The sequence below is a fragment of the Eurosta solidaginis genome, chromosome 4, assembly GCF_040869045.1.
Source record: "Eurosta solidaginis isolate ZX-2024a chromosome 4, ASM4086904v1, whole genome shotgun sequence".
Lineage (NCBI taxonomy): Eukaryota > Metazoa > Arthropoda > Insecta > Diptera > Tephritidae > Eurosta > Eurosta solidaginis.
The window spans coordinates 237,885,922-237,903,191 of NC_090322.1; the positions used below are offsets into that span (position 1 = coordinate 237,885,922).

Here is a 17,270-nt window from a genome sequence, read left to right on the forward strand (position 1 = left end):
TTTTTTTATTTTCTTAGTAGCTAGGGCTTACGTAACCACTTTCTTATGTGGTATCACATTGGAAATGTATGTTGTCCAATAAAGCTTTCTCTGCCGTAGTGGCTACCACTCAACCTAATGTAGCTATATTCATCAGCAATAGAAGTATCACAAATTTTCTTTTCAGTGCAAAGTCAGCGTTCTTGACTCACAATGAGTTAATATTAAACTAATCCACTTGGTTGCTTTCTCGTTGCTTATAGTGTTTGTTAACTTAGCAGGCATACGCTTCTCAGATTCTCGAGTCCGGTCGCCTAGTTATTCTACTTACGCTATCTCCACTGTCGTTGTACTTGTGGCAGCATTTTTGTCTACTAGTAGTCTGCACTGCATAGTGATTAGCAACAAATACTTGCTAACATGCGCCACAATAACTAAACTTCATTCAACAGCGAAAATGGTTAAACCAAACACAAATAAAAGAACCTTAGGTTAGGTTAGGTTGAATTGGCCGGCCCATGAGGACCTCACATAGACTGAATGAGTCCGTAGTGTTACCAGAAGTTTGTTTTAACGACCAAACTGAAAAACCCTATCAAAAGCCAGGACCTATGTTATAAAATAACTCCGTCCTCTTGGCAAATACTAGAAACTTCCTAGGACTTAAACCACTTGGTGCTTCTAGATCTGGCAGCTGTATCATTCCTTATAGCTGGAGTCTTAGCCTGGCAAGCGCAGGGCACGAGCACAGAACGTGCTCGAGCGTTTCCTCCTCCAGCCCGCACTTCATACATCTGCTTTCACTGACCAAGCCTAATTTAAAGGCATGCGACGCCAGAAGGAAGTGTCCAGTGAGAATACCCGTCATGAGTCTACAGTCCTTTCTTTTTAATGATAGAAGCAACTTTGTTAGTCTAAGGTTGTAAGACCTACACATAATCTTCGACACTTTACAGCCACGCGCTTAAACCCACGCCTTTCCTGCTTGGTCGATCATATGCACCTCTCGCCTTCGCTTAATCTCGCCCACTCTAATTTGGACACCTACGGAGCAAGCTCCAAGGTATGCATCCTTTTTAGCTAGTTCATCCGCTTTTTCATTCCCATCTATTCCCATATGCCTTGTGCCCCATATAGATGTATGCTTCTCCCTGTCCCGATTCTCTCCAGGGACTGTTTACACTCGTAACACGCATTTATTTAGATGCTGTGCTATGCGAGATTATTGCCTTAATTGCTGCTTGGCTGTCAATATAAAAGTTAACACGGTTGCAGCTTAAGCTATTCTCTTCCAGGGTTAAAAGAACCTTAAATTAATAGAGTTTTTCCTTATTCGTTTCAGCAATACTTGTTCCACATTTTTGGAGTGTGGAAAGTGGTTTGCTATTATTGGTCGCCGTGTCGCTTATCGGACGTTCTGTCAGTGATATTTGGATGATACAGAATGCCACCGTGGTGGAGAGTACAATTATTCACATGAATAAAGATAAATTCAAAACAGCATTGCTAAAATATTTAGCCGCCTTGCCAATGGTGAGTAATTGCAGTTTTGTGAATTTGAAATAAAATTTATGCACCGTTTTCTTCCATACAGATTTCAGTTGTCACAAATGTATTGAAATGGAGCTTGGGAGAATTGAAATTGAGATTTCGTACAAATTTAACACATCATTTGTATAATCAATACCTACGGTAATTTTTCAAAGTTTTTCGATATTGGCCGTGTTTTTATTTGCATATACATCTGCGACTAAAAAATAACGCTCATCGGCAATTACACGTAGTATGTATAGAAAAATAGTGGAGACACGGACTTTTTCACTCATAGTGTATAACGCATACTAAAATTGAAAGTGGAGAATAGTGGAGACACACACTTTTAAGTACTAATTTTATGCGCAACAATTTCATAAGTGCAGATAAAGTTATGCACTGAGCAGTTCATATAAAGTTTAATAATACTGTTACGAATTTACTGCAATTCCCCTTATTTGCAATCTTCTGCTAACGTTCGAATCACTAAACTGTTGAATAAATAACTCCAATATTTAGTAATGCAAAATGGCCTTTATTAAAATTCTTCACAATAACACTCATAACTCGCAACTATAGCTTGCTTAAATGAAACTGATAATACTGCTATTGCTCGCTAGATAGCGTCTTAAATCCAATTGATTGTCGCGCCTCTGCTGTTGCTGCCTTTTATAGTGTTTGGTTTCCTCGTTGACATTTCTAGGCGGTTCTGTTCTAGAATCTACTAATTGGATATTTGCTATAAGTTTCTCAGCTATAACTACAGATGCACAATTTTTATAGCTTCTCTCACATGCGCGTGTATTTGTGAGCGACACTTCCACAATTATAATTGCATATCTCAGATAAGATATCTGCATGTGTTTGTGCGTTGCTTCTCCGCTGCGTGTACGTACATATGTGTAGACATAATGATTGAATTATTGATGTGCATAGAGTCACTGCTTAGCATCGGCTTAGAGATGACAGTACCCCTTAGTGTTGGTAATATTCGTAACAATACTATGTACAAATATACACCTAATTGGCAATTTATACCATATGGACAATTTATTACGCAATTTATCATATAATAAAACAAGTAAAGGTGTCTAAGTTGGGGTGTAACCGAACATTATGTACTCAGCGTGAGCTTCAGTTGCACATTTCATTTCAGATAAATTACTTTTCTACATAACACGTGTCACAGCCCGTTTAAAAAAATGTCTCCTCATTTCCTCTTACAATAAAACTTGATAAGTGAAATATCATTGATTCAAACCTATTTTTTGCTAAGTTATAGCTTATTATTCTAGTCAACGAACCTTTTAAACTTGTTTTATATCAAGTTGCCGTGGTCTTTAACCGATCTCGTCCATTTTTCCCAGAAATATTTCCTGCATAGGGAAAATGTGTGTGCCCAATTTATTACGATCCGTTAATTTTTCTTCGAGTTATGACTCCCGAAACATAGAAAATTGCTTAGTCGTAAAAGGGGCGGTAGCACGCCCATTTTTTAAAATTTGAAGTTTTTCCTATTTATTGTTATAAATCCACTTGGGAAATGAAATTCCTACAATGAAAATCCTACAATGAAAAAAGTTAATTTGTGTCCACAAATGCCCAACCCAGAAAAACAAACATTAACAAGTAAAGGTGTCCAAGTTCGGGTGTAACCAAACACTATATACTCAGCGTGAGCTTCAGTTGTACATTTCATTTCAGATAACTTACTTTCCTACATAACACGTGGCACCGCCCGTTTAAAAAAAATGTTTCCCCATTTCCTCTTACAATAAAACGTGATAAGTGAAATATCATTGATTCAAACCTATTTTTTCCTAAGTTATAGCTTATTATTCTAGTCTACGACTCTTTTAAATTTGTTTTATATCTAAGTTGCCGTGGTCTTTAACCGATCCCGTCCATTTTTACTAGAAATATTTTCATTATGACATGTTAATTTTTCTTCGAGTTATGGCTCCCGAACCATAGAAAATTGCTTAGTCATAAAAGGGGCGGGGCCACACCCATTTTCAAAAATTTTTGTTTTTCCAATTTAATGTTATAATTCAATTTAAAAAGTAAAAATCTATTGATACAAAGCCCTTTTTCGCTAAGATATAGCTTATTATTTTCGTCTACGACCTTTTTAGAAATCTTTTACATAAAAGTGGGCGTGGTCTTTAACCGATCTCGTCCATTTTTTCTAGAAATATTTCTTGCTACAGGGAAAATCTGTGTACCCAATTTTATCCAACAATTTTTCTTCGAGTTATGGCTCCCGAAACATAGAAAATTGCTTAGTCACGCCCATTTTTTTAAATTTGAAGTTTTTCCTATTTATTGTTAAAATCCACTTGGGAAATGAAATACCATTGATATAAAGCTCTTTTTTTGCAAAGATATAGCTTATTTTATTCGTCCACGACCCTTTTAAAAATCTTTTATATAAAAGTGGGCGTGATCTTTAACCGATTTCGTTAATTTTCATTCAAAGCATTCCTTATAGTAAAGGCAACCTCTCTGCCGAATTTTGTTACGATAGGTTTAACGATTTTTGATTTACGATTAATAAAATTTGTAAAATTGATTTTATCACAAGTAGGCGGTGCCACGCCAATTTAAAATTTTTTTTTTCAAATTTTTATCAGGAGTCTCAATATCAGTACACATCAAATTTCAACATTCTAGGTGTATTATTAACTAAATAATCAGGTTTTTTGTGTTTTCCAAAATATTATGTATATAAAAAGTGGACGTGGTTATCATCCGATTTCGCTCATTTTCAATACCAATCTATTCTGGGTCCAGATAAGCTCGTGTACCAAATTTGGTGAAGATATCTCAATATTTACTCAAGTTATCGTGTTAACGGACAGACGGACGGACGGACATGGCTCAATCAAATTTTTTTTCGACACTGATGATTTTGATATATGGAAGTCTATATCTATTCCGATTCCTTTATACCTGTACAACCAACCGTTATCCAATCAAAGTTAATATACTCTGTGTGCAAAGCACGCTGAGTATAAAAAATTGCCAATTTAAAAAAATTGCGTAATAAATTGTTTCAAACTGCAAATGCAACCTTGGCAAGTGTGTTTTTTGAGTAGATTTAAACGTCAGTTACGCATGGCTCAACTATTTGGTTGGCTCATCTCATCAGTTGATTTTATTTTTTCCATTTCACTTGAGTTGATTTTATTTTTTCCATTTCACTTGCCAAAAGAAGATGGCAAACTCAAAATGAAACCAAAACATTGAACACAATTTCTTTCAACACACAAAAATATCAAAGTTTTCTGTTTTCATTCCATTCCATTCGTCTAATACCAACACGCACATTTTGACAGTCTGAACAAAGGTATGTTGTTTCTGTAGAGATGAGCCAACCAGCCATCAAATTACTATTGTGTAAGCTAAATTGAGTTGTATGAACACCACTCAATATAAATCGAAATTGCCTCAATATACTTTTCTGTTTAAACATAGTATAAGTGCATATGTACATGCGCGTGAAAGAAACACAGCTATTGAGAAATAATAAATAATTTTTCTATTTTTTCAGTGGTTACACATATTACAAAATGTCCAATCTTGATAATCGAATAGCGAATGCCGATCAGCTGCTTACAACAGACATCGATAAGTTTTGCGAAAGCGCTACTGATTTGTATTCGAATATCAGTAAGCCAGTTTTAGATATATTTATTTATGTCTATCGTTTGACAGTTAATCTAGGTGGCAAGGTGAGTTCTTAAATATACTAAAATTGCGAACAGTTTCGGCTTTATATTCGTTTCTTGTTCCCGATTTTCAACGAACAATTATGACGACCTTGAATAGTCGTTTCAAGAGAACAACGATAATTATAATAGGCCCGATTATACAGGCCGACAAGTATTAGACCCACAACCTGCCTAAAAATGTACTAGAAATTGAGTAGGAACAGATAGAGCTGCACGTATTGCTTTAAATTTGCCAATTAAGAGCAGCATTATTAATAGGTATAGAAAAAAATAAAAATTTTTTTGAACATTTAAACACGAATTCTTTTAAACATAAAAAATATTTTAAAAATCTTAATTAGTTTTGGTATTTAGCGCTTTGGAGCCTTGAAAAAAGTATAATTTTATCTCCGGGTCTAAATTGTTTGTTTTAAAATTTTTTCGGCTAGTGTTCTTGTTTCTAATATATAAACTGCCTAAGCTCATTCACATTTAATTTACTTTTCATCTCTCGCATAGACACCATCAATACTTATGCTGTATTTGCTTTTCGCTGGTATCGTTCTAACACGTTTACGCCGTCCTACGGGTCGTCTAACAGTCGAGGAACAAAAATTGGAAGGTGAATTCCGTTATGTCAATAGTCGCCTAATTACAAACTCTGAGGAGGTTGCCTTCTATCAGGGCAATACACGCGAAAAGCTAACGCTACTCGCTAGCTATTCAAAATTACGCGCACATCTGCGTAATTTTTTGCAATTTCGCGTTAGCATGGGCATTGTTGATAATATTGTGGGCAAATGTAAGCAAATCAATTTTAGTGCAAAAATCAAGTAAATCATGTTTAAATATAAATTTAAATTTTATTATAGATTTTGCCTCCATTGTTGGTTTTTATGCTGTATCAATTCCATTTTTCGCCGATAATCATCCATTGCTATCTGGTGAGCACAGCGGCCAACGTTTGCAGGTATGTATGTTGCAATATTTGGTTTTTTTGTCACAACTTTCGAATATTTTTGTTTTTTTTTTTAATAATGCAGAATTTTGTCCAGAGGCCATTCTCGGAATTTGATTGAAGAACGCACTGCCTCAGAAGGGTTGCCCCTATTCGTCTGGCATATTCAGTTGACAGATTTTAAAATTTTATGGTGTTTTTTTAATTTTTACTACTTTACTTAATTGTGGACAATTACCAATTTTTTTCTAGATGGAAACCACTTTTTTATAAGCTTTTATTTAGTTTCACTTGGCTGTTGTCTGTAATCAAATCTTGCAAGTTAAATTTGATACACTTCCCGGTGTCCGATTGAGCTGAAATTTTGCACGCATGTATAACTCTGATGACAATGCAATATTACTGTGCGATAATTCGATAAATTAATCGATAACAGAGTTATCGGTAAAGATCTGTGCTCACAAGCAATAAAAGCCTAAGTCCCAGACAAACCCGGCCTAGCTACAGTGGTACCTATCCGTCGAGTCTGAGACTTAGGAGATTGTTGCTTGTAACCATAGATATTTATATTGCATATTAACGAACTGCGAGAACCACGGACACGAACCGCTGTAGCAATTCCATGCCATTACTACGCGGGTATGGGATTCACCATGCCATTTTATATGAGAAAATTTTCTTACCACGTGGTGAATCCCACGCTTACTTCCATGTTCTTTGTAATTTCGCTTTGTTTGTGTATACAACGAACGTAGAAGTTAGGCTGTTATCGCAGAATGTTGCATACTTTTCTGCGCACTTGATTCTGTTTTACAGATTTTTGGCGATGGAATTTTAGCTAAGCGAAAGTTGGAATTTTATTTTAAAACAGATTTAACCCACAGAGCAGAGATCTGCAAAGAGTAGTTGTAAACTGAACGCGACATAGGCAAAGTCACAATAAAATATGAGTTAGTTAACACTGTTTGACACAATTTTATATGTGTTCTCTGTCAAAAAAGCTTCAACTAACTTAGTCACATTTTATTTCGATTATGAATATGCCCAAATATATTCGGATCATGATATAAATAAAATTACAGAAAAAAAAAAATTTTTTTTTAAATAAGCTTTTATTATCTATATATATAAAAAGAAGTGTACATTTTGATTGTCACTCCATATCTCGAGAACGGATAGAAAGATTGCCATGAAATTTTTAGGAAAGATACAGGAAGGAGAGATGATGGTTAGTTGATTTTGAAATCCCAAATCGGTTTAGCCCTTCTTGAGTTATGATTTTTTTTTAGAAAAAATTCAAAATTCGAAAAAAAAAGTTTACATTTCGGTCCGACCTAACGAAAAAAATCGATCCAACCTATTACAAGTTAATTTCATTGACAGCATACAAATGTTAAACAGATGAACATGTCCAAATGCAAATATTTATCCATCACTTTCTTCTGATGGTAACTATTGTTCACGCCTGCCTTTCCAACATATCTTCGTTAAGTTAATAATTTGCATACGGCCTGTTGAATCGGGCTCTTTTTTAAATTTTCTGCCTTCCTCTGTGGATTTATAAAAAAAAAACTTTTTATTGATTTTTTGATTGATTATTCACATCAACGTTTGATCCTGATATTTATCTGGTTCAATTTCTGATCCGTACAGCAGTTCTGTTCGTTTTGTTTTCTGTAGTAATTTTTTGACAGCTAACCACTTTTGAGTTGGTAGCACTGAAATAAATATGTGTACATATGTGTATACATAAAAGATTTCGCCATATTTAAAAGCAAACACACGAACAACTTGAAGAAAATGTAAGGAAAATAAATAATTTGTTTGAAACGTTAATAAAATAAACTTCACTGTTAGGGAAAAGAGAATATGGACCACCACCATCAACAAAACATGTTTTATATTAGTGCTGCCAGCTCTCATAAAGTTGATCCAGATCGTTCCAATGAGATTTGATCGTGAGCCAGAGCTCGATAACTCAATGGAACGCTCCTATAAATTGTCTGCAGATGAGGAAGATGACAATATGGAAATGGGGAAATTCGATATTCGAAAAATTTATTTAAATACGAGTTGGTTAGTTGAGGATGGGGAATTTGTGAAGTAATATTATTCGAGCAAATATGTCCCTCTCTTTTTCTGATGGTCTGGTAAAATTGGCTGTTTTTGGAAAAATGGGCACCCTTCTGATATCGCAATAATATCGCTAGGAGAATCAATATGAATGAATGATTATGATAAAAAATCATGTGTTTTTGAGTTTCTAAATGCAAACATTTAATTTTTTAATTTCATTTAAAATAATTTATTGAATTTTTACTTAAATTTTTAATATTATTAAATAAATAAATAAAAGTAAGGCGCGATAACCTCCGAAGAGATTTTAGGCCGACTTCTCCTCCAATTTGCGTCGTGCTCCTATTTAATTTTTCCTACAAATTGGTGGGACGGGACCTACTTGTTTTATGCCGACTCCGAATCATCCGAAGCATCTGCGAGGCAGATGAGTTCTCACTGAGAGCTTTTCATGGCAGAAATACACTCGGAGTGCTTGCCATTGCCGAGGGGCGACCCCGCTTAGAAAAATTTTCCTCTAATTGAAAACCCTTATTTCTAAAATTTTGATGTTGCTTTGTCCGGGGCGTTAACCCAGGGCATTCCGTGTGGTAGGCGGAGCACGCTACCATCACACCACGGTATATTGTTTAAATTTTCGCAAAGAACTTGCTTTGAAATTAAACAGCTTTTGCTAACAGAAACTGCAGAAACACAGAGAAAATTCAGTTGAAAAATAAGTCCGTCGAATTCTGCTAAACATTTTAGAGGGGAATCCTTCACCATGGTTTTGGTGGCCGGGGTGAAACTCAAGACGTTTCACATGCAAATGGATCGTAACTGAAAATTCGCCATAAAACTCCTCTGATTATATTAAGCAAGTTGTGCAATATACAAATTTGCAACTCAATTTCAATGATTTATTCGAAATTCGATATATTACCGAAACATCTTTATATATTTTCGAAAATGTTTACCAATCAAACGAAATCTCGCAATATCTCCCAAAATCGTTCATTAGTATGTATAGCACTTTATCGCAGCATAAAAATATATAATTCAATTTCGAAATTTTTCGGAAGTTCGATATACCTTTGAAGTTGAAGTAATTTAAACTGTTTATAGCTGGAACATTATACATTTAACACAAATATGCAATTGATTTCGAATTTTTAGAGAAAAATGAAAATAAATTTCCATTTTCTTTGAAAATATGTATAATGCAATGAAAATATCAAAATTAATTCCATTTGGGAGTTTTTATTCAAAGAACTTCGAAAATAATTCTATCTAAATACAAATTTAAGAATTTAGCTTTTATGATTCTTTACTGAATGTTCTAGTCAAACTAAGTAGTCGCCCCGAATTCTTAACCAAAACAGCTGTAAATCTCCTAAAATCCCCAATCAGTTTAATATAAAATTTTTTTCTCCTATAGGCTTATTACACTTATGGTCGCATGTTGGTAAAATTAGCTGAAGCTATTGGTCGTTTGGTTTTGGCAGGACGTGAAATGTCGCGCTTGGCCGGTAAGATATTCTGGCATATCTATGTTTTTATATCAACTAAATGTTTCTACCTATTTACTACTAACTTACAGGTTTCACAGCGCGCATGACCGAACTAATCAAAGTGCTAAGTGATTTAAATAAGGGACGTTATGAACGCACAATGGTGAATAATGTTTTGAATGGTGATAATACATTTGGTCCGAATAAGGGTCTTTTATGTTTTATGGATAATATAATTAAATTTGAAAAAGTGCCACTTGTAACACCAAATGGTGATGTGCTCGTCAAGGAGCTAACCTTTGAAGTGAAGTAAGTAAAATCTTTTTTTTTAGCGTGTATGGGTTATTTCAAGTCAATTTAACCACATTTCGGGGACTCGTTCGCGATTATCATTTCGAAAGTCATAATAATTTTCAGTTCACAATTGTTTCGGTTGTTTGCTCACAATTAAGAAATTGTAATTTCAAAACTTTCGAAATTCATATTATTATTATTTATGAATTTACCTAGCTTTAATATTATCGAAAATCTATCTGCCTGCATTTGACTTTTTATATTTTTAAACACAATAAATAAAAAAATATATCAGTCTGGGTCCAATTTCGAACTTCAAAAGCCAATCAGGGCTGTCATGGTGTCATGAAATCCAATGTTATCGGTTTAACGTTCGAACTGGAATTAGTGTCGGTTTTAGGTATCACAGAATCCGATAATATCGATGTTGCTATCGGAAACAAACCAATCAGTTAAATGCCTTTGGATTTTATTTGTTCATAGTTGTTTTTCTCTTGCAGTTGAATATTTTCTAGAAATGTAAGTAAATGAAGGTTTATTTTATAAAAATAAATGTAAATTTACATATATTTTCATTCTTAATAGGGGAAAGCATAAAAATTCAATGCAAAACAGTATATTTATTGTATTTATGTAGAAACATCCAGATATTGCAAAGGGCTTCACGAAGCCCATCATCTAAAATCGTTGACACCGTGCTTTTACCTACACTTATGCTAGAATCCTTGCCAAGTGATCTTTGATAGGATCCTTCAGCTAAAAATCGTAACGTAGCTGCTAGTTGCAGCACCGGCATAACATTCGAGCGAGTTAAGCGTCCTTCAATGGTGTCCAAAACCTTTCGGAAAGCCTCTAGGTTTATGCGATAGTATGCAATGAAACTGCAAATACACTATAAATATTTAGAAACCCACTTTAAGAAATGTTTTTAATTTCGCTGTCTCTGGCAACTCAAATGGATTGCTGCGATCTCTCAAAAAATTTTCGTTTTGACCTTCTCGCAACGTTCTTCTTCCAATAATATAAATGCTACAAATTCTGATGCCATTTTGATCTCAATAAATTTGTTTATTTCTGTTTACATGCACAAAACAATTATTTTATAAAATTTTGCCAAAAAAATTAACATCAAAATTGCCTGTGCACCGATAACACCGCAAAACAGCTGATTCGAACATCGCTTTTATTTACATTGGAAAAGAGCAAAACCAATACGGTTTTATGACACCAATTTAAATCAATATTTGTTTTTAATTCCGACAAAACGCAAAACCGACTTGGATTCCATGACAGCATGAATATCTATGTTTTGGAGTCAAACTTCGAAAAAATTAGAATTTCTTTTTTTGGTTATTATTCTCTGCAAAAAATGGGTTTGGTCCAATACCCAAAAAATAAGGGAGTCTGTGAAACTATATGGCGTTTAACTGTGTAGGCTATTTTGGCAAGAACTTCATTCCAATTCTAAATATTCCCTCTGAATTTTGTTCACGTGGTTTTTTTTTATTCCCTCCAATTCTTTTCTCCTAGGGAGTACAATAATTGGGGAATAGGAATTTCGAATTTTCGAAGTCAGCTGTTTTGTTAATTGCAATTTCGTTGCGCTTTTTTTATTTGGTTTAAAAAATTAAAAAGTTTAATTATTGTTGCAAATTTGTTTGAAATTAAGAAATAAGGTATAAACAATCCACATTATTGCATTTCATGTGGTATTCACTGAAATGAGTAATGAATTGGTGCCACAGCAACATCAACAGAGGATCATAAGAAGAAGACGGTGGGAGATAACACAAATCCGCCGGAGTTACCTGCTTCCATTCAGCAAAGCAATTTTCTGGCGGCCAAGTCGAGTTGAATTCGTATTTCGCCATATGCCAAAATCTATTTAAGCCTTCTTAAAAAATCCTTTTGCAATTTCTGCATGGCTGCATCAAATATACCAAGAGCTCTTCCGTTGCTTATGATATACTTTTCGACTTAAAATAATGAATATTGTGGTAGAATGTACATATTTTAGCACAAATAAGTGTTATATCTTAAAATAACCAATTTCCTTTAACTATTTCGATGCATTCCCTTTAATTTAACAAGTGAAGAAACTCCTAAGTAATGGCAGAGAAATCTGCCACATTCATAATACCTACTTTTCTCAAAACTTTTCTCACCGGTTTCCGCTTTTTCGAACAATGTTCAGAATAAGAGGAAAGGGAGAAGTGAAAAAACTCACAAGGAATTTTTATTTAGAATACGAGGAATGGGAGAAAGGAAAAAACTCGCACGGAATTTTTTTAGAATTGGACTGCTTATGATTCGAATACTCAAAGGGTCCCATCTTCTTTCGATACATATGTAACGACCGGTATGACTTATAGTGTAATCTTCAATTTTGCATTTCAATTGTGGAAGTAGAACTTGTTGGCGAGAACTGTTCTTCATTGCCGCCTAATCAATATATCTAATCAAAAAATTAAAATATTGTTGAGTTGACATGGAATCACCCGTTTATATATATGTACAAATATTTATTAGTTTCTTACATTTTCAATCATTTCATATGTAGATCCGGTATGAATGTGCTGGTATGTGGTCCGAATGGCTGTGGTAAATCTAGCTTATTCCGTATACTTGGCGAATTATGGCCAACATGGGGTGGTAAACTTACAAAGCCACCACGGGGTAAACTCTTTTATATACCACAACGTCCATATATGACATTGGGCTCATTACGTGATCAGGTATGTGCTTGCTATTTGCACGATTTTTCAAAAACCCCACAACAAAAAGTATTAATTAATTTCTCCTTCTAGATAATTTACCCACACACACGCGATGATATGATACGATGTGGCAAGAGCGATGAAGATCTGATGAAGTATTTAGATATCGTGCAACTCACTTATTTGGAACAACGTGAGAATGGTTTGAATGCCATCGAAGATTGGATTGATGTTTTATCCGGTGGTGAAAAGCAACGTATCGCTATGGCACGTCTCTTCTATCATAGTCCACAGTTTGCTATACTTGATGAATGTACAAGTGCCGTGTCAGTCGATGTAGAGGGACAAATGTATAGTTATTGTCGCGAAGCAGGCATTACACTCTTCACAGTGTCACATCGTAAATCGCTATGGACGCATCACGATTATTATTTGCAATTCGATGGACGTGGTACATATGAATTCGGTCCAATCGATCAAGCGAAAGAGCAATTCGGCTCGTAAAAAAAGATATCTTTAACATAATCGATTAGTTGTTAAAATAAATTAATATTTAATAGCAATCAAGTAGTATGTAATGCAAAAAATCGTTACCATCGTAAACATACTATGTGTTTATGTATTGCAGAAATTTTTTCATTCAAGCATAGGGAGTAATTTTAATGTATTTTGCGATTTGATGGCTATATGCGCATACAAATTTATGTATATGTACATACATACCCAGTAGAAAAAGAAAAGAGTAAAAAGCGCTCACAGAAGCTGCCTAGAGAGCCTACCATCTTCGTAATCGAGGCAAATTTCAAGGCTGATCCTTTGATGCACACCATGCTAATTCGCTTTTGCTGAGGATGCAGAAAGCACTCTCAAAGAAGCGCAGCGCAGTTGTACATTGCTCTTGCTTAAAAGCTTGTTTGTAAAGGCCGCGGCACAATGAAATTTTTCTATAGATCCGTTTAAGCTTGTGCATTCCAGTAACATCGCCACAATCAAACAAGATGTTGCGTTTATAAATATGAAGGAACTTCAGACTTGGCAATTGTAGTTTATTTCGCTTTGCCCATTCGCATACAAAATTTTGCGAATCCAACGAGTGGGAAAAATAATTTCACTTGCAAAGTGTGCCAGCACCCTTAGCCAAAGCAAATGTGATATTCTTTTTCTTATGCTTTGCTTGCAACAAAAGTTGGCGCCAGTGTCGCTCAATCTACCGTTCCACATAAAAATACATGTAATCTACTCATAATGCTTAAGATTGAGTAAAACGCATCTATATGAAAAACTGCTTCTGTGACGGGGTTTTAATATTTTATGAATGACAGCGCTCTACAAATTTTCTCTTAGGTATGTTGTATAGGAATCGTCTATTTTCAAAACCGGCCATCTCCACTCAAGTAATTTTTGAGAAAAATTCAAAAAACTGCTCCTAAGAAACAAATGACTAAATCTAGTTGTGTTTATTATTTTTATGTTTGTGATGATAATATAAATATATATTACTAATACAAAACAATCGGTTTCGTATATTACGCCTAAAAATTATTAAAATAAATTGGAGATGGCGGGTTTTGAAACCAAGCTATGTAGTTAGCCGGATTTGAAACTAAACTATATGGATATGGCCGGTTTTAAAATTACCTGCCGATGTCTTTGGCCTATATTGAAGTAAGTAATAAGCCAAACATACTTTAATTAACTAATAATACAAGTAAAACTTATACATTTTTAAATTGTATTTCAAAACTTAACAAAAAATAAGTATTCACATTAAAATCACAATTTAACTAAATTTAATAACAACTTTAATTCAGAGAAATACTCTTAATTATTTGTTTGCAAATGAAGCGTTCATAAACGAAACCAGTATAAAGCTTACTGACACAAAATACGTCGTGACCAGCGTTGCCAGAGGAACGAGACGAAAAATCTTGATTATAATAGAAAAAAATCTTCACTTGAATTTTAGGTAGCAAAAAAATCTGCTTTGTACCCAAAAATCTTCACTAAATTATTCTTAAGGGCTCTTTAACAGGAACCGATTTTCTGACCGAAAATCGACTCGTGTTAAAAAGGTCTAAGGAATAAACTGTAAATCTATTCCCCCTCAGGAACTCATTGAATTTTGATCTAGTATTACGTATAATCAAATTTAACAAGTTTGAAATAGATAAAGCATTGGGGTGTAGAACATGTTAATTTGATCGAAAAACAAATTTTGTATTAGTCAATTTTATTGGCCATGGGTTGAGCCACCTTGTTTTGCTGTGAAAACCGCCAACTAAGTAAGTCAAAATATCAGTTATGTCTTAAACAGTTGAGGTACATAGATATCACTTACGAAAATATTCAGTGATGGAAATAGAGTTCGGCTTAAAAATTGTAGCGGTTTAAAGGAATTTAGCCTGTAACTATTCGAAAAGAAAAATCTTTTGGCAGATACATATGAAAATCTTCACTTTGAAGATTTTTTCAGTGCAATTTTTGAAAATCTCATAAACTTTATTTGAAAATTTCTTACAAATAAGGCCAAAAAATCTTCATTTTGAAGATAAATCTTCACTTATGGCAACACCTGTCGTGACATGCAGAATATGCGGGAATAACAAAATTACGAATTGTTATTGGTCGCTTCGAGATGGCCGGCTTTGAATGTAAGACACCATTGGAGATGGCCGATTTTGAAACTAAGTGCTATTTAAATAGATTAATTTGGCTGTATATGGCCGGTTTGTTAAGAGATTATTTTAATATTAAATACAGGAAATATTTTAGAATATAATGTGATACTTAGCATAAAAAATTTTAATTTTGGAGATGGCCGGTTTTAAAAATAGACGATTCATATATATGTTCGTATGCTTAAGAAAGTGCATACATTTTTGATTAGTAACGAAAGTGTTTTGGTATATTAATATGTATGTACATTAGGGTGGTCACAAGGTATATGGTGAATTTTAATTTTTGTTCTATCTTTCGGGCCATCCTCCTAAAATATGCCAATAGATCAGAAAATGATTTTTGCAAAGTTTCAGGCCAGTCCGATAATGTCAACACGTACCTCATTGAGGTGAAAGTTAGGAAAGACAGGGATTTTTCAGAAAAATTTTTAGTGTTTCATCAGTAAAAGTGAAACCATTTATGCCAGGAACTTGACTCGTATACCATTGAATATTGTAATGTCCATAGACGTTTGCATGGAAATTCAGAATTAGGGATATCCACTATGACCTGATCTGATAAATGCTAAATACTGCTAAAAATAACCGTTTTATAAAAATATTATTAAGTTCAAAATCAATATGTACATATAAAATTACCTATCGAATGGTGTACGAGTCAAGTTCCTGGCATAAATGGTTTCACTTTTACTGACGAAACACAAAAAATTTATTCTGAAAAATCGCTGTTTTTCCTAACTTTGACCCCAATGAGGCACGTGTTAACATTATCGGATTGGCCTGAAACTTTGTATGTATCATTTTCTAATCTATTGGCATATTTTATGGCGGTGCCCCAGCGGAAAATCTAAAATTGATTTCTTGTGGCCACCCTAATGTACATCCTAGTTTTAGGTGTTTAGGCGCGAAAATAATAATTGTGTAGTATTAGATGGTGATAACTTTTATTAATACATAAAGTTTACTTTATTTGCTTTAAAATGGAATTATTATTTTTCATGAATCGCTTTTCTAATTGAGCTGTGTTTATTTTTTGTTTTGTTACGGAAATCGGTGCTGGAGGTAATCATATAGAAGCTGAGATATATAAAATTGCAATTTAAATGTGTGTTTTATTTAGTTTATGATTTTTTAAACATTTAGCAATGTATACATACAAAATAACCTAATTTCAAATATAAATTCTTTGCCAGTTATGAAAATTATTTTTTTAAAAGTATAACAAAACTTTGCATTTTAAGCTGTGCAGTGAAAATTATGTACAATAGCAAACTTTACTTTATAGTCTTCAATATTGTAAAAAATAAATAAATATGATATGATATGATATGAGCATATAAATTATATAATAAACGTATAAATTATACAAGAAAAAATTAAAGATAAGCGTTTTGAAAGTAATATTATTGGTGTACGATATTTTAGTATAGCGGTATATTTGAAATAATTTTGTCTCATAGCGTTGCTGGCCGTTTAGGCAATTTTGACCACAAACTAATTAATATTTACTGACTCACTTCAATTGTTTATTATATCAGTTCATAACAACGTTTCTTGCACACTTAGTGTAAAATTGAATTGTACTGTACAACATTCGGCTTGATATTGAACCAAAAAAAATTGTAATTTTTTTTTTTTAAATAAATTGAAAAATAGTTAGCTTAATTCATACGAGGTTATTATGCCGGATAGGGATTATTGGTTGAAGGAGCCGTCGGATCTGAGCGATAGGCTGCAGATATATACTGAAGGCTCCAAACTGGATAATAAGGTGGGTAACGGTGTCTTTGCACCTCAACTAGGAGAATATATCACTTAGCCTACCCGATCAT

General features: G+C 33.9%; 1 protein-coding gene across 6 annotated transcripts in view; it reads left to right on the top strand.

Annotated features, from left to right (window-relative positions):
• Abcd3 (ATP binding cassette subfamily D member Pmp70) overlaps positions 1–16,824 on the top strand; it is a 93,248-nt gene extending 76,424 nt beyond the window's left edge. For all 6 annotated transcript variants that reach the window (XM_067785144.1, XM_067785145.1, XM_067785147.1 and 3 more), the window contains exons 4-12: positions 1,322–1,512; positions 1,574–1,671; positions 5,066–5,246; positions 5,745–6,027; positions 6,098–6,195; positions 9,677–9,767; positions 9,839–10,058; positions 12,604–12,778; positions 12,851–16,824. In XM_067785144.1, the coding sequence (XP_067641245.1) occupies positions 1,322–1,512; positions 1,574–1,671; positions 5,066–5,246; positions 5,745–6,027; positions 6,098–6,195; positions 9,677–9,767; positions 9,839–10,058; positions 12,604–12,778; positions 12,851–13,264 (1,751 nt within the window). In that variant the 3' untranslated portion in view covers positions 13,265–16,824. The remainder of the gene's footprint in view (positions 1–1,321; positions 1,513–1,573; positions 1,672–5,065; positions 5,247–5,744; positions 6,028–6,097; positions 6,196–9,676; positions 9,768–9,838; positions 10,059–12,603; positions 12,779–12,850) is intronic.
• Positions 16,825–17,270: the final 446 nt, after the last annotated feature.